This window comes from Erpetoichthys calabaricus, chromosome 2 (assembly GCF_900747795.2).
Source record: "Erpetoichthys calabaricus chromosome 2, fErpCal1.3, whole genome shotgun sequence".
Taxonomy (NCBI): domain Eukaryota; kingdom Metazoa; phylum Chordata; class Cladistia; order Polypteriformes; family Polypteridae; genus Erpetoichthys; species Erpetoichthys calabaricus.
The window spans coordinates 54,852,202-54,876,786 of NC_041395.2; the positions used below are offsets into that span (position 1 = coordinate 54,852,202).

General features: G+C 39.8%; 1 protein-coding gene across 1 annotated transcript in view; it reads right to left on the bottom strand.

Annotated features, from left to right (window-relative positions):
• The window catches only part of shank2b (SH3 and multiple ankyrin repeat domains 2b), a 971,122-nt gene that overhangs the window by 364,479 nt on the left and 582,058 nt on the right, over window positions 1-24,585 (bottom strand). Inside the window, exon 16 of the mRNA XM_028793812.2 lies at window positions 13,572-13,647. Coding sequence (XP_028649645.1) covers window positions 13,572-13,647 — 76 coding nt within the window. The remainder of the gene's footprint in view (window positions 1-13,571; window positions 13,648-24,585) is intronic.

Consider the following 24,585-nt stretch of genomic DNA (forward strand, 5'->3'; position numbering starts at 1 on the left):
CGCTGTGCACAAGCCCCAGAATAAACAGGGGATCCACAAAGTAAAACGTGGGGCTCCTGACAAGATAGAGAAAAGGGCTGAGAGCAGCAAAGCGGCCGTAGAACCCTCCTTGGCGGAGAAAGGGGCTGAGATGACGCTGACGAAATTTCCGAGATGTTTCTGGTCTCGTAGAGGGAGACAACCAGGAGGGCATCGTCGGTGCTACAACTGCCGTCGGCCAGGCCACCTGTGGCAAAGTTGTCCCCGGAGGACAGGGGAGCGGTGGGACAGAAGATACACCGTTCCCCCAAGGTTCGCTGGGGGGCCTAGACAACGTAGCCAAGGTCCGGCTAACGCGTCCTCCTGGAGGAGGATGTCCCTCGCGGGGCTGGACGCTCCGCCGCAGTTGTCGTCGCTAAGGGGGGGGAATTGTGATGGATTGCCGGCTTTTTACTCTGGCCCTCACCCCCAGGCTGCCAGGAGGAGCTCTCCCAGCAGCGTGGACGTGCCCCGAGTTCCAGCAGGGCCTCATGGACTATGTAGTTTTTATACACAGCCCTGCTGGATACCTTGGGGGCCACCAGGAGTCGCTGTAGGGGGACTCGGAGGCTCGTATGTGCCCTGTAACCCGGGAGTACATCACGGTCACGTGACAGGAAGGAACGACGTGCTCCCGGGGTGAAGAAAAGAACTGTTTACCCTGACCCGGAAGGAATACGGACTTATGGGTGATGGAACAGAGGCACCTCCGGGTCAGGGTGTATAAAAGGACTGTGGGAAAGCCCAGACATTGAGCTGAGCTGGGAGGTAGGGTGGCAAGTGTCTGGGCGAGGAGGATTGGTTTGAGAGAGTATTGTGATTTATATGAGTGTGGAGTGGAGGGTGCTTTGTGCACAGTATCATTATTTAATAAATAATAATTATACTTTTATCCGGTGTCTGGAGTGGTACCTGAGGGTTCAAGAGGTGGCTCCACGCCTCTACTGCTACAATATAAAAACCTAGAAGGAGTAACTGTCATTGGATCAGGGAACGGAAACCTTCCCCATTAGCATTAGGTGCAAGGCAAGAACCAAGGTGGTCAGTCCATTGCAGGGCTCACTCACTCACTCCCTCCATCCCTCCCTCATTCCCTTGCTCACTTCCTCAATCATTCCTTTCCATATTTGCTGATATAGTGGTAAATTAAAGTAATCAATCATCTTAACCAGCACATGTTTGTGATTTGGGCAGAAGCCCACACAGTCACTGTGTAAGAACTGTGCAGTCTTTATATCCACATCTCCAGGGCCAGAATCTGAATTAAGGCATCTGGAGCTGTGAGGCAATGTGCCTGCAAAAAAAACCCCAAAAAAACAACTGTACGTTACCCCAAAATTTAAAGTTGTCTGAATTAGTTTGTTAAGAAAAAAAAGAACTAGAACTTAAAAGAACTGTTGATTTTTTTTGGCTCTGAACAATCAACCTGCCTCATCCAAACATAAACTGGCAAGCATGCTTTCGTTACATTGTAGGTACTACTTCACGTTGATTATTTGAGAACTGTTTCATGAAACTGGCCAAACTTGGGGATGATCCGATTACTGCTCACTTAATACTGAGTGAATATTTGAAAGACAGAAGAGTTTAACAAATACCTGAGAGTGTCAAGAGTGGAAAAAAAAGCTTTCTAACACTGCAGGCAGCCTGATCACTAATGTCACAGATGGTTTGTAAAACTGCTTTGCCAGTTGAATACCGCCAGGTTTACTCTTCACAGATGTGAACATAATAATAAGTAGTAGCTATAATAATTATAGGCTCTTGCAATCCACCACTGTAAGGGGGTTAAGAAAATGGATTCTGTTAAGAACGTTATGGGCTTAATTAAAATGCCATCATGCAGATGCATTAAAGGGTGTATCAGCACATAAAATGGATGAAATAATTGTTCCTTGTGCTCTTTAAATCTTCACTCTGCTACAAAATGACCTAAATACAGAATCAAAAGTGTACATAATTCAGTTAACCAAATATAAAATCTATTTTTTTTATTCTAAATTCAGCATGTTTTTCTGAAAAGTTAATGTAAAGGTAATGATTTAAACATGAAAACACAAAAAACATCATTAAACCTGGACCATGATCACAGCTCAAACTTTTCACCCTTTTTTGTTAACACCAATCCCAAGCCTAAACAAACCTCCCACTCACCCCAGTTGAATCATTTCCTAAAGCTGCTTATTCAGAGCAGGGTTACAGGAAAGCTGCAGCCACATAAGGCAGAAACAATTCCTGGATTGGTTGCCAGCCAATCACAGAGTAAACATATGCACACACACACACACACATCATGTCAAATTCAGCATCTATTATCCACATTTCATTAAAAATATATATACATATTTTGAGAAACAATTATGGAAAGATGTGTGTCCATATTTCAGTGGTACACACACAAAAATTTTTTACTTGTCAGTCTTTTAGGTTTTGAAATATAACATTTTTAAATGCAGTAGTGGTATTGTATCTGACATGTATGAGGGGAACCCAAAAATTTCTGTAATCAGCCAAAAGAGTACAGAGTACGGAAGTAAATTGTAGTTATCAAATATGTCTCTAGGTATGATCAAGTGTGTATTCCTGTGTATTTTTTCCAGCCACCATGGCAGATTTTCAAGAAATAATGATGATCACATTAATCAGTAACATTACATTGAACTGCCGAGGTTTCTACAAGAACGCACCAGGCAAAAAAACATCCAGAGAAGGGGCATCAAAAATGGATTTTGCACAATGACAACTTACCTGCCCCATGCCATGATGTCAGTCAGAGTTTTGATCAAAAACAGTGCAGTTGTGTTTTGCCCCCTGCACTTGATCCGTGAGACTTCTTTTTGTTACCAAAATTTAAATGAGACTGAAGGAAGAAGTTTTGCTACTGGGGAAAAAATCCAGGAAAGAAACACAGACTGGAAGTAACAAACGCATAAGAAATACTAACAGGAATGACAGAAGTGATGGTACAAGTGTATTGTATCTCAAAGAGAGTATTCTGAATGTGACTAAAAGAGAACTGCTGTAAGTTTTATGATAAAGTTGTTTTATATTCTGGTAAATATTTTTAGTCTGCCTTATTTATTTTAGGGATATAAATAGGGGTTGTAGTCTAAAAGCTATTGCTCATTTCCTGTGTGTTTTTCTTATGGGTGCCTTGACAGTATCCAAGAAATATCCAACATTACTGTAAAGACCTCGTCTTTGGTTATACGGCAGTTTTTAAGCAAGGGGCTATTAAAAAAAAAAAAAAAATTATGATGAAACTTCAAGAGAAATTGACTTATAGCTCTGGGCTAGTCACAACATTAAGCTGTTCTTAAATGTAACAACATTTTAGTAAGCATAATGGCAATGGATTAATTGAACTATCTCCTCTGCACTCCTGAGGAACAGGATAAATACCTGATTTACTGGAATGGTTAAGAGGTTTGCTTAGTTTATTTTATGGGTAAACCTAATCTGTACCTATATAAGGCCAAATACAATAATTAAAATATTAACAGTAGAAGGTAGTCTATGCAAAATTCTTCTAAGATCTATTCTACACTTGTAATAACTTATATATTTCTCTGGCTTATCCTATTTGGATCTCACAGCACAGACAGATGTCAAGCAATAGCCTCTATGCCTCTTTTTGTTTTGTCTTCTTGTTCCATTCTCTTCTCCCTTCCATCCCATGCAGGCTTCTTTTAACTCTGCTGCCTTATGTGGCCCTTCTGTGGCCCCAATGAGGTGTGTGACTGATCCGCCCTCTTATGCACGTGTGCGGCGCTATCAATCTACACCTCAATTAACCGAAGATCGAAATGCACTCGCACACACCTGCACATGATTGGAGTCCTACACCCTTACACGGACAATATTTTTTTTTTTTTAAAAAGTCGACCTGTGCCACTGACCACTCACCGCAGGAACAGAGGAGAAACCCCAAAAGAATGAGAACTTGAGCTGACAGTGGAACATGAACAGAAAGAACAAAAAGAGGAGATGTGGTCACATAGGACCAAAGTGAACAAACTGGGAAACACTGCCAGAACATGTGGAAGAAGGTCCCTGGATATTTAAGGAACACAGGTAAAAAGGTAGGTCTAAACCCAGATTATTAAACGGCAATTATTAAATGGGGTCAGGTATAATCTGTGTATAATTTTGAACTGAGTGTGCTGGTAATTGGTGTTTTTCAATGAGTTTCCAATATTTCTGAATACAGAATTCAGAATACTTTTGTATGGGAAGGAAGGTCACAAGACCAGACGGCTGAAAGTGATAAGGGTTTATAGGAAGCTTTGTGCAACAAGGAACAGAGAGAGGTTACAAGTTTGGATTTTGGGGATATGGAAACTGTAAAAGTGTAAAGTAAGTGATCAGGGAAAGAGAAAGTGTGAGAAATTCTACATGGTCTAAGCACATACCTTAGCTGTAGATAAAAGAAGGAGTAGAGGAGGGAGTAGGCAACCCTGAACTGAAAGGACTGGAATAATCCTAGTACTGAATCACTGAATATATATTCTAATGTGCCAGTACCCCTTCTAGACCAACTAGGAAAAACAGTTGGCTTGCCACTGATATTTAATGCTGGGTTGTAAAAGACAGGCATATACAGATGCCACCTTGAAGGCGATCCCAATAATTTCTCTACATAATACTCTAATTTAAGGGCATAGGAAATAACAGGGCTTGGTTTGATGGGGCAAAGATTTTAATCTGTGATTCAGAGATGCGAGTAAAGAAAGAGGCGCAGTTTTGCTCCATTTGTAGCCAGAAATGGGTATCTGAAGGAGACCTGATCCAGTGCCATATTAGACCAAGGGTATATGTTGTAAGATACTTTATGCCTGGGGTTCTAAAACTTTTTTTGTGAGGACCCAAATAAGAAAACTATAATATACTAACTATCCATCCGAACACAGGGTCACGGTGTCTGCTGGAGCCAATCCCAGCCAACACAGGGCACAAGGCAGGAACCAATCCCGGGCAGGGTGCCAACCCACCGCACGACACACACAAACACACCCACACACCAAGCACACACTAGGGCCAATTTAGAATCGCCAATCCACCTAACCAGCATGTCTTTGGACTGTGGGAGGAAACCGGAGTGCCCGGAGGAAACCCACGCAGACACGGGGAGAACATGCAAACTCCACGCAGGGAGAGCCCGGGAAGCGAACCCAGGTCCCCAGGTCTCCCAACTGCGAGGCAGCAGCGCTACCCACTGCACCACCGTGCCGCCCTATACTAACTAAACTAACTCAATACTATACAGGGACCCAAGATAATGATTGTTATCATAATGACATTGGAGTCATAAACACACAAATAAGAAGCATACTACCACAAAGAATAGTGTGGTAAATGGAGGGAGGTTTAGCACTCGACACAGAATTCGGGTTTGGACAAACTCTGCTAATTTTACTACACAATCATGCGACAATCCATCACAAACATGTTTGCGACCCATAGTGTAAGAAACACTGTCAAACACACCACAAAGTTTCCACCAGGCAAATACAGATGTTAAAACACATATGACTGGAGAAGGCTACATTTAAAAGAAATGCCACTCAAAATGTTATGGTATGTAATAGATTTAAGGAAAACTGTACATAGGCTGAAAGATGAACACTGGAGCTGGGAGACAACAATATTAAACACGGATTATACTTTATCTTTTTAGAGTATCTCCTAGAAATAATATACTACTGCACATGTTTTGTTGCAAAGTGAATAAGAAGAATCCTGTGTTCAAAAAAGCAAAAAATTGAAAATGTAACTGCTGTTTCTTAGTTAAAAGAGGGTCAGACTGCTTCTTTGAATGACATTTAAATTGTGAAACTGCATCTTTTATTCATAGTGAAACTGCCTGCAAAGTGTTGTATTATGCATGCAATCTTCTCCACAAAAAATGAATAGTAATATTCATATAATAAATGTGATTAGTCTGTGAATGATCATTTAGCTTTGAAGTTCCTACTCTTTGGAACTATCTCTCTAGTTCAGCTAGTGTTAATGTTGAAACCTGAACTGAAGCCCACCATGCATGATAGATTAGCTAATCCTTTGTTTACTTTATTTTGCCCACTGCCAGGGATCATCACACGACTCATTATTTTTTGCACCCCAGTGGCCCTAATATTTACTCTGAAAACGAGACACATCTTGGTTCAGCAGTAATTTTTGTCACAACAAAACATTTACCAGTGAATGTTAGACTACAGCAGATACTGTACAATGATTAGGCACTATATTAGACACACCTGCCGCGTCCATGTAATTGCCAGCTCCAATATATGTGTAGTCAAAAATATTTACATCAGGAAGCTAAGCTCCATTGGACTATGTGTGTAATTAAAGGGAGATTTACCAGACTAGGAACATGACATAGTAGAATGAGATCAGAAGAAAAGGCCTGAAGAAATGAGAAAACGCAATTTGGTTTGTCATATATGATAGTGCTACACACAAAAAAACCAAATAGGCCTATTGATTCAGAGGCAAATTGTACAGATTTGAAGATGGGCTAACAGATAAACAGAACAGCTGTGGTGCTGAAAGTGTCATATCAGCATATTGAATTCACTGCACCTTTTCATGGACAACAGTTAGGCTCCAACCAACTCTTTGTAAAAAACAACAGTGTGCAGCAACAGAAGACAAAGGAATTTAAGCCCAGAGGACTTGTAAAGCAATGCCTAGACTATTCAGCAAGAACTGTAAATAAGAATGCCAGAATATAGCAAACACACCAGAGTGTGAAGTGGGTTTCTCCTGGCCAACATTTGAAAATGTATTATGATTAAAGCTACTTTTTGAAAGCCAGAGGTCACTAGAACTTATCACATCACAGTGAACAAGAAAAAAGATACGCTCTCTGTAGATGACCAATCTATGAACCCCAAACACACACCCTCATTAGGCACCTCTCCATTGGTGTCTTTTGTTTTGAAAATATGTTGATCAGCACAAGCAGCAAGCAGCCTGCCACCCCCATTGACGCAGCTCAACTCGGGAAAAAAGTTCTCCTAGCTCAAGTCTTCTTTATCTGTGTGTGAGGTCCTGGAGTTGCAAAGGGTAAAAATTATATCATTATTTGGAACACATGTATTTCATGTGTGTTCATGTCTACAACGATCTGGGTAAGTGTAGGATGACAGGAAATGTGAAAAACACAAGAAATGTTGAACACATACCTAAAACAGAAACATTTTTCATGTTATAGTACTAATGACAAAATGTTGACATGAAGTGTATTATGTGTCAAGGCTGAAGTCCGAAACACTTTCACAAAAGGTACATGTATACAAAACAAGTGCGCTTTTATTCAAGAACATAACCGAAGAAAAAGAAATCGGGTTAGGGTACTACACTGACATGATCGCTTGGGTGGTGTAGTGGGAAGAACTGCTGACTCATAATCAAGAGGTCACCGGTTCAATTTTGAGCGCTTCCCAGAATTACTGTTTTGAGAAGTGAGCTACTCGTATTGTTACTATTATTGAATAAAAACATACATTTGATTTGAGTCTGTAACAGCCGGTGTATATTTATGGTACTTGTAAAGGTTAGGATTTTTTTTTTTTAATTCAGTTTTATTCTCTCAGTCACGTTCACACTCCTCTAGATCTGAAACTGTTGTTTTCAAATAAATATAGCACCTCTGTGCTATAACAGAGGTGAACTCAGATCAGGATGAGGGTTCTACATCGGAGAAAGACAACAGCATGCCCATGTCGATCAAACACAGGAAGCTCTGCAGTTTACTTGTGACTTTACGCTGTAGGAAGATAAGTAAATAAATAATAGGTAAATGACATTTGATGTGGCTTTAATACAAGTAACATATAAATATTTTTCATATACAGACCATCACAAAACATAATCACAAACAGAACTTTGCATGATACCTTGGCGAACTCAGCATGCCCTGCTGTTTCGTTGAAGGACAAGCATGTGGCAGATTCACTGGCAGGATGACGCCAAACCTCTTGCTGCATCCAAACGGTGTCGTCCTTCGCTTTTACGCCTGAAGCAGCTGTATTGTCCTTATGTGTGACTGGACATTTCTTGCAGAGAGGGCTTCTGTTCTCTTTCTCCGATGTAAAACCCTCATCCTGATCTGAGTTCACCTCTGTTAAAGCACGTCTTTATTTGAAAACAGCAGTGTCAGATCTGGGGGTGCGTGAATGCGACTGAGAGAATAAAACAGAATTAAAAAAAAAAAAAAAAAAAACACTAACCTTTACAAGTATCATAAATGTACACCGGCTGTTACAGACTCAAATCAAATGTACGTTTTTATTCTATAATAGTAACAATAAGAGCAGCTCACTACTCAAAACGGTAATTCTGGGAAGTGCCTGGAATTGAACTGGCGACCTCTTGATTATAAGTCAGCAGTTCTTACAGTTGCACCACCCAAGCAGTCGTGTCAGTGTTGTATCCTAACCCAATTTCTTTTTCTTTAGTTATAATCTTGAATAAAAGAGACTTGTTTTTTTTATACCTTTTTTTGTACCTTTTCTGAAAGTATTTATTTGACATTTGGACTTCAGTCTTGACACATTATACACTTCATGTCATCCTACATTTACATAGATCATTGAAGACAGGGAACACACATGAAATGTATGTATTCCAAATGAACATATATTATGTACCATGTACAACTCCAGGTGCATCACACGCAGATAAAGAGCCGTGAGAACTTTTTGCCTGAGTTGAGCTGCAGCGGAGGGGGGAAGGGGGGGGAGTTGGGGGGGGGGGGGGGTTTGTTGGGGGGGGTGGTAGTGGACGTTGGGGGATTTCTGGGATAGCAGGCTGCAGAGGAGAGGTGCAAATGAATTTAAGGTGGCCCGGGATTACAAGTTTTTTGTAGGCTTCAGGGATTCTTGTGTTAATCTCAGTGCTTTCACCTATGATAACAACTTTAAACCCCAAGTACAAAAGTGCTTCTTTTTTGTCCTGACCAAGTTTATAATTTGCAATATTCTCCTAAATTAACCTATCTAACAAACATATAAAAGATACATTGATGATTGTGTTGGTGCTTCCTCCTGCTACAGATGCCAGCTTGACAAATTTATTAATAACTTTCCAGATGTCATCCATTTCTCAGTTTCACAATCAACGCATCTGCTACAACTCTTCCATTCCACATCAGTCTCTCTGTCAACTTTCAAGCATTTCAAAGCTTTGTATATTGCAAGGCAAATGACTCTCACAGTTACCTTCTCTACTGCTCTCTCCATTCCTCTCTTTTTGACATTTCCTCTGCCTCTACAGCAATGAAGTGGACTACCATAATGAACACTCTGAAAGAGGATGTCCTTCTTATGCTGCGTACAGGGTTCCTCAACCATGCCAGGAGAATACCTTTCAATATCCTCCTAAAGAGGGAGACCAGAAACGAAACCAACATCTTACTTGTCCTCTATTTTCACTCTAGCACACTTTCTCTTCCACAGGTCATTTAACAAAACCTCTCAGTTTTATACACAGCTTTCCATGAGAAAGCCTTTTTTCCCTAACCTCCCTTGATCTTCTTCTTCTTCCATTGACTGCCTAACATATGCTAAGTTCTTTCCTGCAGCACACTACACAAAGAAAAGTCACCCTCCTGCCGAGCACTTTTCAGTTGTAACAGGAGCTGCTGTATCACTTACAAACAGGACCCCCTACAATAAAATCATATTGGATTACTCTAGAAAATTTATGTCAAAAATACAATTTAATGTATTTCTTATAGAGAATACTGTATATGGCTGTCCACATGGGTAAAATAGGGAGATGAATTTAAGGATCATTTCAGGTGGCACGCTTGAGCTGTTAATAGCAAAGTCATTACAAAGCATTTCAGCACATTTCACATCCCTTAATCATGGCCTCACGGATATCCCTGCTGTTGTCTCTTTTTGTTCTTTTACATGGTTTCAAAGACTCCTTTCAAAGAAAAACAGGACAAGCTAGGCTCATTGTGAAGCTTGGATCACATATTTCTACAGGACTTAATGACCAACTGACTTTTAATCTCTTCCTTCATCCTGTTTAATGCATGCTTTTCAAACCATTCTCATCTTTTGCTCCTTTCATCTCTCTGGTTGTGTGTTTTGCTTCCCTTCCTGCATACCCCTTCTACTTTTATAGCCAAAACTCCTGAAGAAAGCTACACACTAGAACAGGCTCTAAACATCGTTATCTTTCCAGCATGGAAAAAACCTTTACCTTTTTTTTTTATTTTTGCAGATGCACACTGACTCAGCCTTTCACTATCTTCTCCTATAGACAGCCTTATTTAAAAAGGTAATGCTGAATTATGAAATATTACATCCATCTGTCCATCCACTTTCTGCCACTTACCTGGGTCTGGGTCATGGAGGCAGCAGTCTAAGCAAAGATGCCCAGACATCCCTTTTCCCTCTCCACCTTCTCTAATTCCTCCACAGGGATACCAAGGTGTTCTCAGGCCAGCCGAGAGACATAATCTCTCCAACATCTTCTGGGTCTACTCAAAGATGCAAGTTGATGATTTCCCAGACATTGTGGTTGGCTAAATGTTCCAACACACACCCTCACTATAAGTTTAGACACACCTGGTTTGTCTGGTATCTTCTTCGCCATCTGGTCTAACTCTCAACAAGGTAGTGATCAATTGAGAGCTTAGCCCCTCTCTTTACCTGAGTGTCCAAAACATATGGTAGTAGATCTGATAACACAACCACAATATCGATCATTGACCTATAGCCCAGGGTGTTCTGGTGCCAAGTCACATATGAACACCCTTATGCTCGGACATGGTGTTCACTAGGGACAAACTGTGACTGGCACAGAAATCCAATAACAAAACACCACTCTGTTCTGCCCAATCTCACCCTTCCAGGTTGCACTGTTGTTATCCACATGAGTGTTAAAGTTCCCTTGTGGAAAGATGTGTCCCCACTGGTAGCAACTTCCAGACTCGCCCTCCCGAAAGTCTATAAGAAGGCCGGATACTCAGATCTTAGGGGCGGAGTGGTGGCTCTGAGGCTAAGGATCTGCGCTGGTATCCCAAAGGTTGCTGGTTCGAAACCCCATTACTGCCAAAAGAGATTCTAGTCTGCTGGGCCCTTGAGCAAGGCCCTTAACTTTCAATTGCTCCAGGGGCGCTGTACAATGGCTGACCCTGTGCTCTGACCCCATGGGGTATGCAAAAACTAACAAATTCCAAATACAAGAAATTGTATAAGGCGAAATAAAGAACAAAAAATCTAGTTGTCGGCACAAAACAAAGACAAGAGTGGTGGTTGCTTCTAACAAAGACGAGATCTCAGTAAGACACAAAGTTGCAGGAAGGTGACCCTCTCATCCACCGGGGTAAACTCCAACATACTCTTGCCAAGATATAAGTCAATCCACACCTGCAACTCCAGGTGTTACACAAATATGATTATAAATTCAGCTACATTGGACTCAATATAGTTGCCAAATTTTATGCTGAAGCAAAAACAAAGAAAATTTGTAGTGAAGGTCTGCCACAGGCTAATACTGCAATTTATGCAGCATGCATGGGACTCAAAACAGTAAGTCAGCAAGCTGGATTTGCAGGGGCCATGATTTGACACCATTTACCGGTAGATATCTTCTAAATCTGCCTTACAACTCATTGTCATAATGAATGCTGCTTTATACCCACACCCATAGTTCCCACAGAATATGCTTTCTTAGAATTTCTGTTGCAAGCATCCAAGTCATTAGAAATTTTATTACAATGTCACAATCAGACCATAGTGAGTACACACAGAGAAGAATAATTTTTTAAACCCTTTTAAAAAGCATTAAAAAACACAAATCAGAGAAAAAAAAAATAACGTGATTAGATAGAAAATGTTCATGCCAGGCTCTGCATGCTGACAGTCATAGCTGCACTAAATAAAGCTTCAGTAGCAGATGAAGCAAAGCAGTGCTGCATATTGTTAATAAGTTGATGAGTCATTGTTTTCTTTCAGAGGCTTTGACCTTATGACAAAGTGATGGAATTGCAGGCTGTGGAAAGTTTTTATTTTTTATAGGATTCTGAATGAACATGGTCGCATTTGAAAATTCATTTTCCTGAGAATGTATATGACACTTAAAATGAGTGACAATTATTTATATTTTTTGCTATTTCTTAGGGTATACCATAAAGCAACAACATGCCACTGTTTAATGGACTATTATCAATATACATGTCTGTATACATATGAAAACTCATAGACAATACATTTTTAGTTTTGCCCTCACACTGTTCCACTCCATTTGAACTAGTGTGGTGGTGCTGAGGTGTCGGTGGTTCATCGTGTGGATTGGTGCGGCAATGTGCTGTATCAGTGCATGATCCGAAATTCTCTCCTCCTCATCTCTTTTGCTGTCAAAATTATTATGCAAGGACAGTGCCATTTTATACAACTCCACATTTTTGAATGTCCTATAAAGAGTACAAATTAAAATCCAACTGAAATTCTATATTATTGATAGCTTCAAGTAGGCTGACTGTAACATAAAAGAGAGACACTCTGACCAAAATACCAACATACATTTGTTCTCCCATCAAATTTAAACTCAAAATTCACATCAGAATTGCATTCAAAATTTTTGCATGTTCATATCAAACAACTTCACAGAATGAAGAAATGCTAGTGAGTCCTTAGGGTGTCTGCTTCTAAACAACTCTGTATCTATAGAGCCCCCCTAACATCCATATGGTGGTGCAGTAGTTAGAGCCGCCTCATGGAGTCCTGGTCCATGAGTCCATGGAGTCTAGTGTCCTGGGCCGGCAAGGGCACGGTAACTTCTGTCAAGGATACCCACAGTCACCTTGAGGTCATCAATGGGTAGTGCACCCTAAGTTATACACTTTTTAGTCCTTACTATAAATTATAACACTTTCCTGTTTTGGTTAGTTCCCTGATCTCAACTCTCCCAGCCTCACCTTCACCCCTCTCTCTGCATTTTTCTCTTTGTAAATGAAAATTTGACATTAAAAGATGGTGCAAATGTATTAACAATAAACACAGGATTAAAAATTTTAACAGAAACAAGTATAGACTTTTTTTCATAAATTCTATATAAATAAGGTCTGCTTATTTATTTTTTCTTCAGTTTCACGCTTTACACAAACGAAATATGGTTATTTTCTTATACTACTTAGGGATTTAGAAATTGTGATTACATGAACAAAAGAAAAAGTATGTACAGCAAGAGTGTCAAATGTAGCCATGAATGAACATCAATAATGTAGCAACTCAGGAATAACTGATACTCATCACATATTGATTTTGATCAAATGTTTGCAGGGTGGGATGGGAAAGCAAACTGTGCAGAGAGACATAAACCTGTAGAGGACATGACCTTTGCAATCATAGTTAGGTTCATGTTTATATTCAGACATTCTTTAAGTTTGGTAACATTAGACGCTTGTTTTATTGTTCAGTTTGTATGTATGATTAACTGCTCTATGTAGGACATAATGTACCTTTAACCAAAAGGCTTGTTGCTCAACTGAGCACAGCACAGCAATTAAGTCTGCTAATGGTCCTTACCTTGATGCATCGAAGCTGTCATACGATCCAACGGTATAATGTCTAAACAGTTTCTTTGTTCTATCCGTTCGAGTTTCTGTGAGAAGACAAAAGCAGAATTATATGCATATTTTTTCACCATGCACATTACTTTATGCTGACAACCTCATCTAACATTTTTTTTTAATTAAAAGGAAAAATCTTTCCTTCTTAAAATGTAACACTCAAAAGAAACTGCACTGTATTTATATTCATTTCTGCTGATATTTCATGTGCTGATCTACCTCAACCACAGAATTTGTGTTTAGTTTGTGGTTTTACAAAGTAATGAAATGTGAAATTTCAACCCACACACAAAGTCTGCAACTTTTAAAATAAAGTGACAACTGGCAGAGTAAGCCATTATAGACCATCTGGGGGCAACTGTCTGGAGTGGACACAACAGTGGACTGACAGACTTAGCATTTACAAATGCGGTGAGACCAGCCAGCTATCAAAAGCAGTGACTGTTCCAGAATGGTGTTTGTCTTTTCCACATCTTTGTGATGGTTCTTCATCTCTGCAGAGGGGTTTACATAGGAGTACTGTGAGTTAGTCCAGTGATCCAGTGGGATGAAAAAGTGACAACAGTCTGTGAAGAGATTACAAGAAGAATGGAAGGAGCTAGGGTAGTTGATATCCTGGAAGAAAGATTCAGAGCACTCTGCGCAACTGGGAACAGCTAGGAGAGCCTGCATGCTGTGGAAGAGGCCAAGGAGATGCAAAGAGTGTAAAGAGTAGGGTGCAATGAGAAAACATGCTGGAGAGGTGCTAGTTAGCCATTTGTAGGCGTGCTACTTGATTGTCAGTACAATTGTCACAAGTGCACATGGAAGGGAGCAAGGCAAGATGAGCCATGACTTGTTCTGAGCGCCTAGGTGTGTATATATACAATATATTGCTTTGAAGGCCCTCTCCACAGACCCTAATTTTAGGCAAGTCTGCTTAGGATTAAGTGGTTGCATATGCTTAGTAAAACAATACATAATGCCAATTTGTTTAAGGGCTTGAATTGCTCATTCTATGTGATGTTACTGTCTCTTCCATCTTGGAGTCTATTAAAACCTTTAATGGTAGTGCCTCTCACTTAACTGGAAAACAAACAAATACAAAAAAGTAACTCATCTCATTGATAAAAGTTACATTTTACAAACGACATATTTCATATAACCTATTTTAATTGAACAATCCTTTTTTGTTTTATCTTTTCTATCTTTTTCTGCCTGTTGTATGTGACATATTCATGTGCATACTGATGCAACCAAGATGAAAAAGCATGTTGCAAAGTCCAATGAAGCAACAATAAACAAAGTACAGTACACCTGAAGCAGCTTCTTATGCATGTCACATGAGTCACTACACCCTATTTATCTGGCTGCAGAAATTCCATTCAGCAATTCAATTCCACTTGTTTTACTCTTTGCTCTGAGTCATCCACAAGACATAATAAAAATGTACTGCTTAACTTCAACTATCCATTCTTTTCTTCTCAAAAGAGCCTACACTTTTTTCCCATGAAGTGTTCAACTTCAATTAACAGCCTAGTTATTTATCATTACTTTGTGATATGCCAGCCTGATGCATTGGGACTGAAGAAGAGCGTTCTAAATTGTCAGAACCTACAGCCAAATATTGGCAGGTGAAAAAAAAAAAGGTTGTTTGGAATCTAGCACTGAACGTCAGTGGGAGGTTTGTCAGATGTTCATGTGAACTGGAGTAGACAAGTAAAAGGGCCTAAGAGTGACACAGAGGGCAATGAATTCATAGAGGAAAAGATTAGCACAGTGACTTGTGCAGGGGAATCTCCACGATAAGAGATGACTTTTATCATGACCACTTACAGGTTTTGACCTAGGCTCTAAATATATTGGTGGACTCAAGGAAAACTTCCATCACTGTGTGGCTCAATATACTCATAACTATCACCTCCAGTTTATTTTGTGTAACCAGAATGGTTAGACAAATGCAGGTACACCAAACATTTGAAATAAAGCAGGAACAGTCACATCATTAGCATGTCCGTTACAGACCCATGACTCCTAGACCTAAAGTTCCTACACCAAGCATGATCCCAAATAGATCTTCAATACCGGCACGCCAAAGTTCTAGAAGAGCCCAGCAAAAGAACGGATGGTCTAGTAATTGTCCTAAGACAAAAAAAGATTGAGTGATGATAATAAACCAAGCTGTGATGCCTGCCAGTCAGCCCTGGCAGCGAAAGGGGACAAGCTGGTAGAAATGTGGGCACATTTGCCCAAGTGTGGAGCAGCCTGGAGATGCTGGTAGCGGAGATGAATTTTGAGCATGAAGTGAACGTGTCCGAAGGTGCAGTACAGGCAGTCTCCAAGTATTGACTATGACTTGACACAGTCACTACTGGTATGTCCAGCATTTATTGTTCTTGCGGACAAGAAGCTGAGGAGAACATAGACTGACCTGTTAAGCAGTATATAGTGGACTGAGTCAGGACTTCACAGGTATCGGGCACTGACAGCCTCACCAGATGAAACACATGGGTGTTTGACACACACCTTTAAAAGGAGATGGGGCCGTAGAGTAAATAGTGGTCGGTACAGCAAGTACCTTGAATTAGAGAGAAAGATGGGAGAAAGATAAAATGGGTAAGATAAGGTCTGATGTATTCTATTACATATTTGTTTGGTGGAGTCTTTTGTGGCCCAAACAGCAGGAATAATGTGTAAGTACCACAGCAGATAAAAGATTCCAAACAAGCATCATGTCCTTTATTCTGACGTTTATCACACTACGACTTGCGGCACAGTTTGGCAAAATACATATCAGAAAATACTTTATACAAATGAAAAACACTGGAGGGCTTTGTAATACTACTGCTTCTAAATATAGTTAGGTCCATAAGTATTTGGACAGTGACACAATCCTCATAATTTTGGATCTGTACACCACCACAATGGATTTGAAACAAAAAAAGATGTGATTGAATTGTAGACTTTCAGCTTTAATTCAAGGGCTTAGCAAAAATATTGTAAGAGCTGTTTAGAAAAGACAGACATTTTTATACATGATCCACCTATTTTCAAGGGCACAAAGTATTTGGACAAACTAACATAATCATAAATATAATTATCATTTTCAATATTTGGTTGAAAATCCTTTATAGTCAATGACTGCCTAAAGTATGGAACCCTTGCCCTTCTCCAATTGATGGGTTTCCAATGTAAGTGCCACACAGGATGGACGAGCATCCCGACCAGGAGAGGGTATGGTCCCTTACCTGGACTGGAGGCTCCAAGTGGACAGACAGGCATTTTGGCCATGACAGAGAAAGGTGCCATACCCGAACGAGACTCTCTAGGTGGACTGACAGACATCCTAGCAAAAAGAGAAGATTCCTTACCCAGATGGGAAGCCCCAGGCAAATAGATAGGCACTGTGACCTGTTATATTTGTAGGTACGTTTCCTAGCCAGGATGAAAGGAAAAGACAGGGAGGTACTGGCTCTAAAGGACGTTCGTTACCCCAGGACACTAGATGGCAGCAGCCCTGGATATCGGTACTCGTTCAGACACCAACAGGGAATGTTGGGAATTGTACTCTGGTAACTCAGTCCTGCTGTTGTCTGTGGGTGCCACAAGAGGGCGCTGCAGGGAGATACATTCCCTGTTATTAAGGTTTTCTCTATGACCCAGAAGTGTTTTCAATGGGCAAAAACCATGGCACCAGAAGAACACCTGGGTCCTCAACAAAAGGGAATGCACTTCCTTGCACATGTGAGTCGGAACAGGGAGGAAGGAAGGCAAATACTCGACTGGATGAAAGAAGTACAGTAAAGAAAGGACAGAAGAAGCAATTTGTTTGTGCTTGTGTTCATGAGGTATTTGTGTAATAAAAACCCTTTATTGGAACCCAGGATTGTGTTGGTGTGTTCGTGTTTGGAGCTCATTGGTGCCCCCTAGCCTTCACACCACTCTAGTGATTCTTTGCCAGGTCTTTACTGAAGATGTTTTCGGTTGGTACTTGTTCCTTGGACTTTCTACCATCAGTTTTGTCTTCAGCAAGTGAAATGTGTGTCCAATTGGGTTGAGGTCTGTTGAATGACTTAGCTATTGAAGAATATTCCACTTCTATAAGTTGAAAAGCACGTGGTTTGCTTTTGCAGTATGATTTTGCTCATTGTCAATCTGTACTGTGAAGTGTTGTCCTATTTGTTTTGCAGCATTCAGCTGAATCCCACTTCAGAATTCACCCTGCTACTTCTGCCAGCAGTCATGTCATCAACAAACACTAGTGACTGACTTCAGTTCATAGCCATCCATGCCCATGTTATAAAAATATCTCCATCATGTTTCATGGAAGATGTGGTATTCAGAGGATCATAAGCCGTTTATTCTCTTCTCCATACTCTTCTCTTCCCAACATTCTGGTATATATTGACCTTAGTTTCGTTTGTCCAAAGAGAATTGTTCCAGAACTGGACAGGCTTTTAAAAATATTTTCTGGCAAAGTCTAATCTGTCCTCCTATGCTTGAAGTTTACCAGTGATTTGTGATAAACCCTCTGTCTTTACTTTTATGAAGTCTTTTCTTGATTGTAGACTTTGGCAATGATAGGCTTACCTCCTGGAGAGTGTTCTTGGTTTGGCTAAATGTTGTGAAGGGGTTCTTCTTCACCAAGGACAGAATTCTGTAATCATCCAGCCCAGTTGTCTTTTGTGGTTTTCCAGACCTTCTGGAGTTGCTGAGTTCACCACTACATTCCTTCTTTTTAAGAATGTTCCAAATGGTTAATTTGATCACTCCACATGATACTGCTATCTCTCTAAAGGGTTTGTTTTGTTTCCTCAGCCTAATGATGGCCTGTTTTTACTTGCATGGCCAGCTCTCTGGACCTCATATTGAGAGTGACAGCTTCCAAATGCAAACTCCACCTTTGGAATCAATTCCAGACCTTTTACCTGCTTAATAGTTAAAGAAATAATGAGGGTACTGCTCCAGCCTGGCTATGGAATGGCTTGTCAGTCAAATGTCCAGGGTTGGCTATGCAAAAAAAGGCTGTCATTCATATTTTTGGTAAAACCCTTAAATTAAAGCTAAAAGTCAACACTTCAGTCACACAGTGATTGCTTTATTTGTGCTAGTGTATAGAGCCAAAATTATGAAAATTGTGTCACTGTCCAAATACATACAGTACGGTTCTAAATGTATTAGGTAAATATTTTTGATAGTAAATATCTGTACAATCAATGGAACAAGCAGCATTTCCTTATAGCAAATTTTATGGATAGATGGCAGTTAAAATCACAAAGGAAAAAAAGAACACTGTCAAAGCAGAAAAAAGAGGAAAAATAAGACAGCCATCAGAAACATGAAAATCAAATGTTCACACAAAATTTCCGAAGAAGATTCAAATTGTTAAGCTTACTGACAGAACAAACGTATGGAAAATAAAATTGAAGAAAAATGTTCTGAGCTGCAGGGACCAAAATAATTTCACACTTCTGATACGAATAGCAAAGGGTCACAAGAGGTTATTACAGGCCATCTATACTTATTTACTGAAGAGCAACTTTTAACAATTTAGGAACTGCAGCATTAAATTCGGAAAACCAAAAGATGGAAAGTAGTGTATAAGGTTTCATGCTTGCAGAGCTTAAAATATACTTTCAACAATTAGACAGACAGATCTTTATTTGTCCCCATCGTGAAATTTTACATTTTACATAAGCTCTTTAAATAAATAAATACATAGATAGATAAATAAATAAATATATAGATACACACACTATGGTCTGAATACACACCAGAAGAAATCTTCTGACTTGGCATATATTGGTATAAAAGAGCCCCTACAGTATAGTGTTTCTTGAAAAGACTTTAGCTGCATTTGTTAATATTATTATAGTCCTTTTTTGTTTTCCTCATTTGTGTTCTGGAGCCTAAGACATCGCATAGTGATGAAATCGGACGGCACCATATACTGTAGCTTGAGAGACCATACATGGCGGATCTCTGTGTGAGCAAGCAGAGACTGATTTTCTTTTTTAATTTTTTTTTTCCTTTTGTGTGTTTCTATTAGTTTGGAGACTCACTAGGGACCTTCAACATTCCAAGAGAGTACTTAGTCCAGGAATTGAGATTCAGTAATGATTTGATTTTGTCCTTGGTATGTTTTTGAACAAGTATCTGGTTCTTCATTTTTAGAATCCTTGGTTAAATTGTGTACCTCTAGTTTGTCATCTTTTCCTTTTTTTTTATCAGTTCTCCTAGTAGAAATATTACGTAGTTTCTAACATTTAATTTGAAAGTAAAATATGTAGCAGAGCTTAGGTGGAATGAACCTGCAGCAGTGAAAAGACACTCTTGCAGGCAGAAGCCTGGTTAGCCACTTGAGCCGAAGACGCCTCTTTAGGCTGTTTAAGCTGAGGTGGTCCTGGTTTATGTCTCTGAGGGCCAATAGGGATGGCTTGCAGTTGGATTGCCATTCATGCAAAAACATCTGGTTACAAATAAACAATGTGCTATAGCAGGTCAAAGGCACGTTTTTGAAATTAGCTTAACCATATCTTTTTCAGGAAACTAGATGACAAAAGCCAGTTATTTTCTTTATCATCTCTCTTCTATCCCAGCTTGTCAGTGCAGCTAACTCAGGTGATTTTTATCTGTTCTATTTCTGAAGTTTAATTTAAATTCAATGAGATAAAATTTATTAATCCCATGGGGAAATTCATACATCCAATTAATCAATTGATAAACAAACTTCACAAGCACATTGTATGGAAGCATTGAATTGCCTGATAGCAGGGAGCAGAGAATTACCCCAGAGGCTCTTCTTAGCACACCGTCGTAGAATGAGCCTGAGGCTAAAAGTCCTCCAAGACAGCACCTCCTATAGGGACTTTTTCATGATGGCATCCACTTTTGTTATTATCCTCTTTTCTACAACAGCTTCCAATGTGCCCAGGTTTCACCCTGTGATGGAGCAGGTTGGAGACCACAGTTGTGATGCCATTGTAGGTTCTGCAGGGTGCAGATGGCATTTGGGATTCCAGAACTTTCTCAGCTTGCACACAGAGGATAGCAGTTTTGGTGGAGAGTTGGACTTAAAAGGGTCAAACCTAATAGCATAGAGAATATCACTACTAGTAGTGCTACTACTGTGACTACTCCTAATAATACTGATAACCCTGGATTATTATCTTGGTGCTGTTTTTCCTTTGGCTCATCTTTGAAACCTCTATGTCTACATGGTCCTTAAAATTGTCACATGACCACATCCCAATGTAATATTATCAAGATATTTTCTAAACATGTTTTTCCTGATTGATATCATATCGGTTCAATAGTTTTGTGGTTTCTGTGTGAGACAATGTGCCTTATAATGGACTGGTGTCCAATCCAGGGATAGATCTTCTCTAAAAATAAACAATAAAACAAAAAAATAGACAGTTGTTACTGTAGGCCATTTGGCAAAGTTTGGCCAGCAATGTAATGTAAATACACGGGCAGCATGGCACTTATCATCCTGTCTCAGTAAGTTTTAAATGGCAGTCTTAGAATTTTTATGCAAAATCTCACATCTTGCTTGGCAGCTACACTCACTTGGACTGTATGATGTACAATAACACATTGCTTTTGGTTGTCAAGGCAATTGTCTTGGAAGCCAAAAACCAACTTATTGAAGGTTTTTGGAAAATACAAATTTTCAGTTGCCTTACTGCTTGTGTGTAAAGCCTCAAAACCACTCTGGGAATATTAATTTTTGATTTCCAAAGGTAAACTCTCTGGATGTTAATTATCCCTTTTAAATTCTGATTGCCGTAATGTGAATAATATGAAGTGATGCCTGATGATGTTTGATTGCTAATGGGCATCACTTGTTACAATATGTGCTAAGATTACAAATGACTGTGAGATGTTACAGCTTTTTAAAATGTGTTAAATACATTTCTTTAAGTGATTTTGAAATAATAAATACCTTCTATGCATTTTCTTTATCTTTCAAATTAGATTTGATCTCCCACATGCTGCAACTCAGTTACATTGTTATTTTACTAGTTCAAAATGGAACACTAAGATATCCTCTGCAGTATAACCCTCTTAACCATCATAATCATTCCATCTTAATTACTAATGTAATGGTACACACATACAAATACAATAATAACAACACTGATAAGGTAAAGATTATTTCAAAGATAATTTGTATAACAGTGTTTCTGTTTTAAAATATGCTGACAAATGGTTTTCAATTCATTGCTCACAGAAGAAATTTATTACAATAATTGCCTATTCCCAGAAAAGTTGTGCAGACTTTGCCCCAAAACACACACTATTTACCGCCGCCTCCAATAGTCTTCCATTGCCAACTGAGACTGCACTGTCTGAATTTCAAGGAGCAAACAGTTCCTATTTGTTGGCACTGTCACTCACATTTACTGGTAACATAACTGCCTTGAATTTTGGCCCTGTATGCAGCTACCTTATGTACCATATCTGGTCTCATATATTAAGTCAGATGACTATTAAAAAAATTTATCTGTCTTTTTGTGAGATAGCATATTATCAGTGGGTGGTATACATGCATTACATTTTTCTGTGAACCACACATGTGGTGTATGATAAAAAATGAAATAAATAAATAAATAATCATTTTCTGTAAGTGACTGACAATTAGTGCAAGTGGGTGAGCTGGGCTGGGTTTGCTCTTTTTCTTTCTGGGTTGCCACAGGATTTACTGCAATATATGTCTGGTAAGTATTTAATTCGCTATATCAATAAACCATGCTAATAACAAACATTTCTGAAACCAAATAAAATATCTTTAAATGATATACAGTAATCCCTCCTCCATCGCGGGGGTTGCATTCCAGAGCTCCCCACGAAAGGTGAAAATCCGCGAAATAGAAACCATATGTTTATATGGTTATTTTTATATTGTCATGCTTGGGTCACAGATTTGCGCCGAAACATAGGAGGTTGTAGAGAGACAGGAACGTTATTCAAACACTGCAAACAAACATTTGTCTCTTTTTCAAAAGTTTAAACTGTGCTCCATGACAAGACAGAGATGACAGTTCCGTCTCACAATTAAAAGAATGCAAACATATCTTCCTCTTCAAAGGAGTGCGCGTCAGGAGCAGATAATGTCAGAGAGATAGAGAAAAGCAAACAAATCAATAGGGCTGTTTGGCTTTTAAGTATGCGAAGCACCCGCGGCACAAAGCAGTTGAAGGCGACAGCTCACACCCCCTCCGTCAGGAGCAGAGAAAGAGAGAGAGAGACAGAGACAGAGAAAAACAAACAACCAAAAATCAATACATGCCCTTCGTGCTTTTAAGTATGCGAAGCACCGTGCAGCATGTTGCTTCACGAAGCAGCTGCACAGAAGGGAGCAAAGTGAAGATAATCTTTCAGCATTTTTTGACGAGCGTCCGTATCGTCTAGGTGTGCGAACAGCCCCCCTGCTCAATCCCCCTACGTCAGGATCAGAGAAAGTCAGCGCAAGAGAGAGAGAAAGAAAAGAAAGTTGGGTAGCTTCTCAGCCATCTGCCAATAGCGTCCCTTGTATGAAATCAACTGGGCAAACCAACTGAGGAAGCATGTACCAGAAATTAAAAGACCCATTGTCCGCAGAAATTCGCGAACCAGCAAAAAATCCGCGATATATATTTAAATAATATGCTTACATATAAAATCCGCAATAGAGTGAAGCCGCGAAAGGCGAAGCGCAATATAGCGAGGGATTACTGTACTTGTTTAATTTCTTCCACAATCTATATATATAAAGGAGAGTTGGGATCCGAGAGACTGTGTTTATGTGTTTGTGGAGGGATGGAGAGTTAAGGCGGGTCTTGGAGTCACGTGATCATCTCCCCTCCCATTCACCTCATTTCATTCACTTCATTTTGCTCCGAGCCGAGCTCCACAGCTGGCGCAGTCTTGCCGTTCTTTTCCCTTAGTGTTTAGTCCTTTCTCTTTTACTGATTTACTATTTAGTAGATGCGCTACTTACTGAATAGTATTTTTTCCTTTAGTGTTTCTACTTAGTGTTTCTTAGTGTTTAGTAGACGTGGTGTGCGAAAGGAGAGTTGGGATCCGAGAGACTGTCTTTGTGTGTTTGTGGAGGGATGGAGAGTTAAGGGGGGTGGGGGAGTCACGTGATCATCTCCCCTCCCATTCACCTCATTTCATTCACTTCATTTCGCTCCGAGCTGAGCTCCGCAGCTGACGCGGTCTTGCCGTTCTTGATTTGCTTTTCACATGGCCAACTATACGTTGCATGCTCAAGAGTAAGCTCAGTGCACAGCTTGGTCATATTACAACCGGAGGGGTGAACCTTAACAAATAATTATTGGTATATTTTCCCTCAGTTTATTATTTAATAATTTTAAAGCAGTACTTCGCTGCTGCGAAGCGCAGGTATTTTGCTAGTTCATATATATGGTTCTAAAATAACACTATTGTAAAAAGGGTTTGAAGCACATCAACTGCGGGAGCACATCCATAACAATCCCGAGGATTCTCTATAAATATATTGAATTCTGACCTTGAGTGGAAATACTGTCACCCATTTCTGGGGCCACACATGGAGGTTGATATGGGCAGCTAATGGAAAAAGTCAGCTAGAAAACCTATGTAGTGCTCCTATGAGGTAGTGTTTGGATGTGATGCCAGTCAGGTGAGTTAGTAAGATCTTTGGCAGTGGAGCTAGACCTCTTGACATTGGTTCTTATCTCTACTATTCTGAAATTTCTCCACATGATCAGCACTGGGTATGTGTGGGGACACTCACAAGAGGATTTCTTGAGTGTTGCTTAAATTAAGTTTCTACGGATGGATAAGAAGGCTCCCTGGCTGAAATACAGAGACAAAAAAGTTTGAGTTCTGATTTTGCCAACGTGACTACCAACTCCAATATTCACAGTATCAGTCTTTTTTCAGTTCTTTGCTGACAGGGATTCTGTCGGCTCAATGACCTTAACACAATGACAATGATCCCTGGACAGAAATGATAGTGA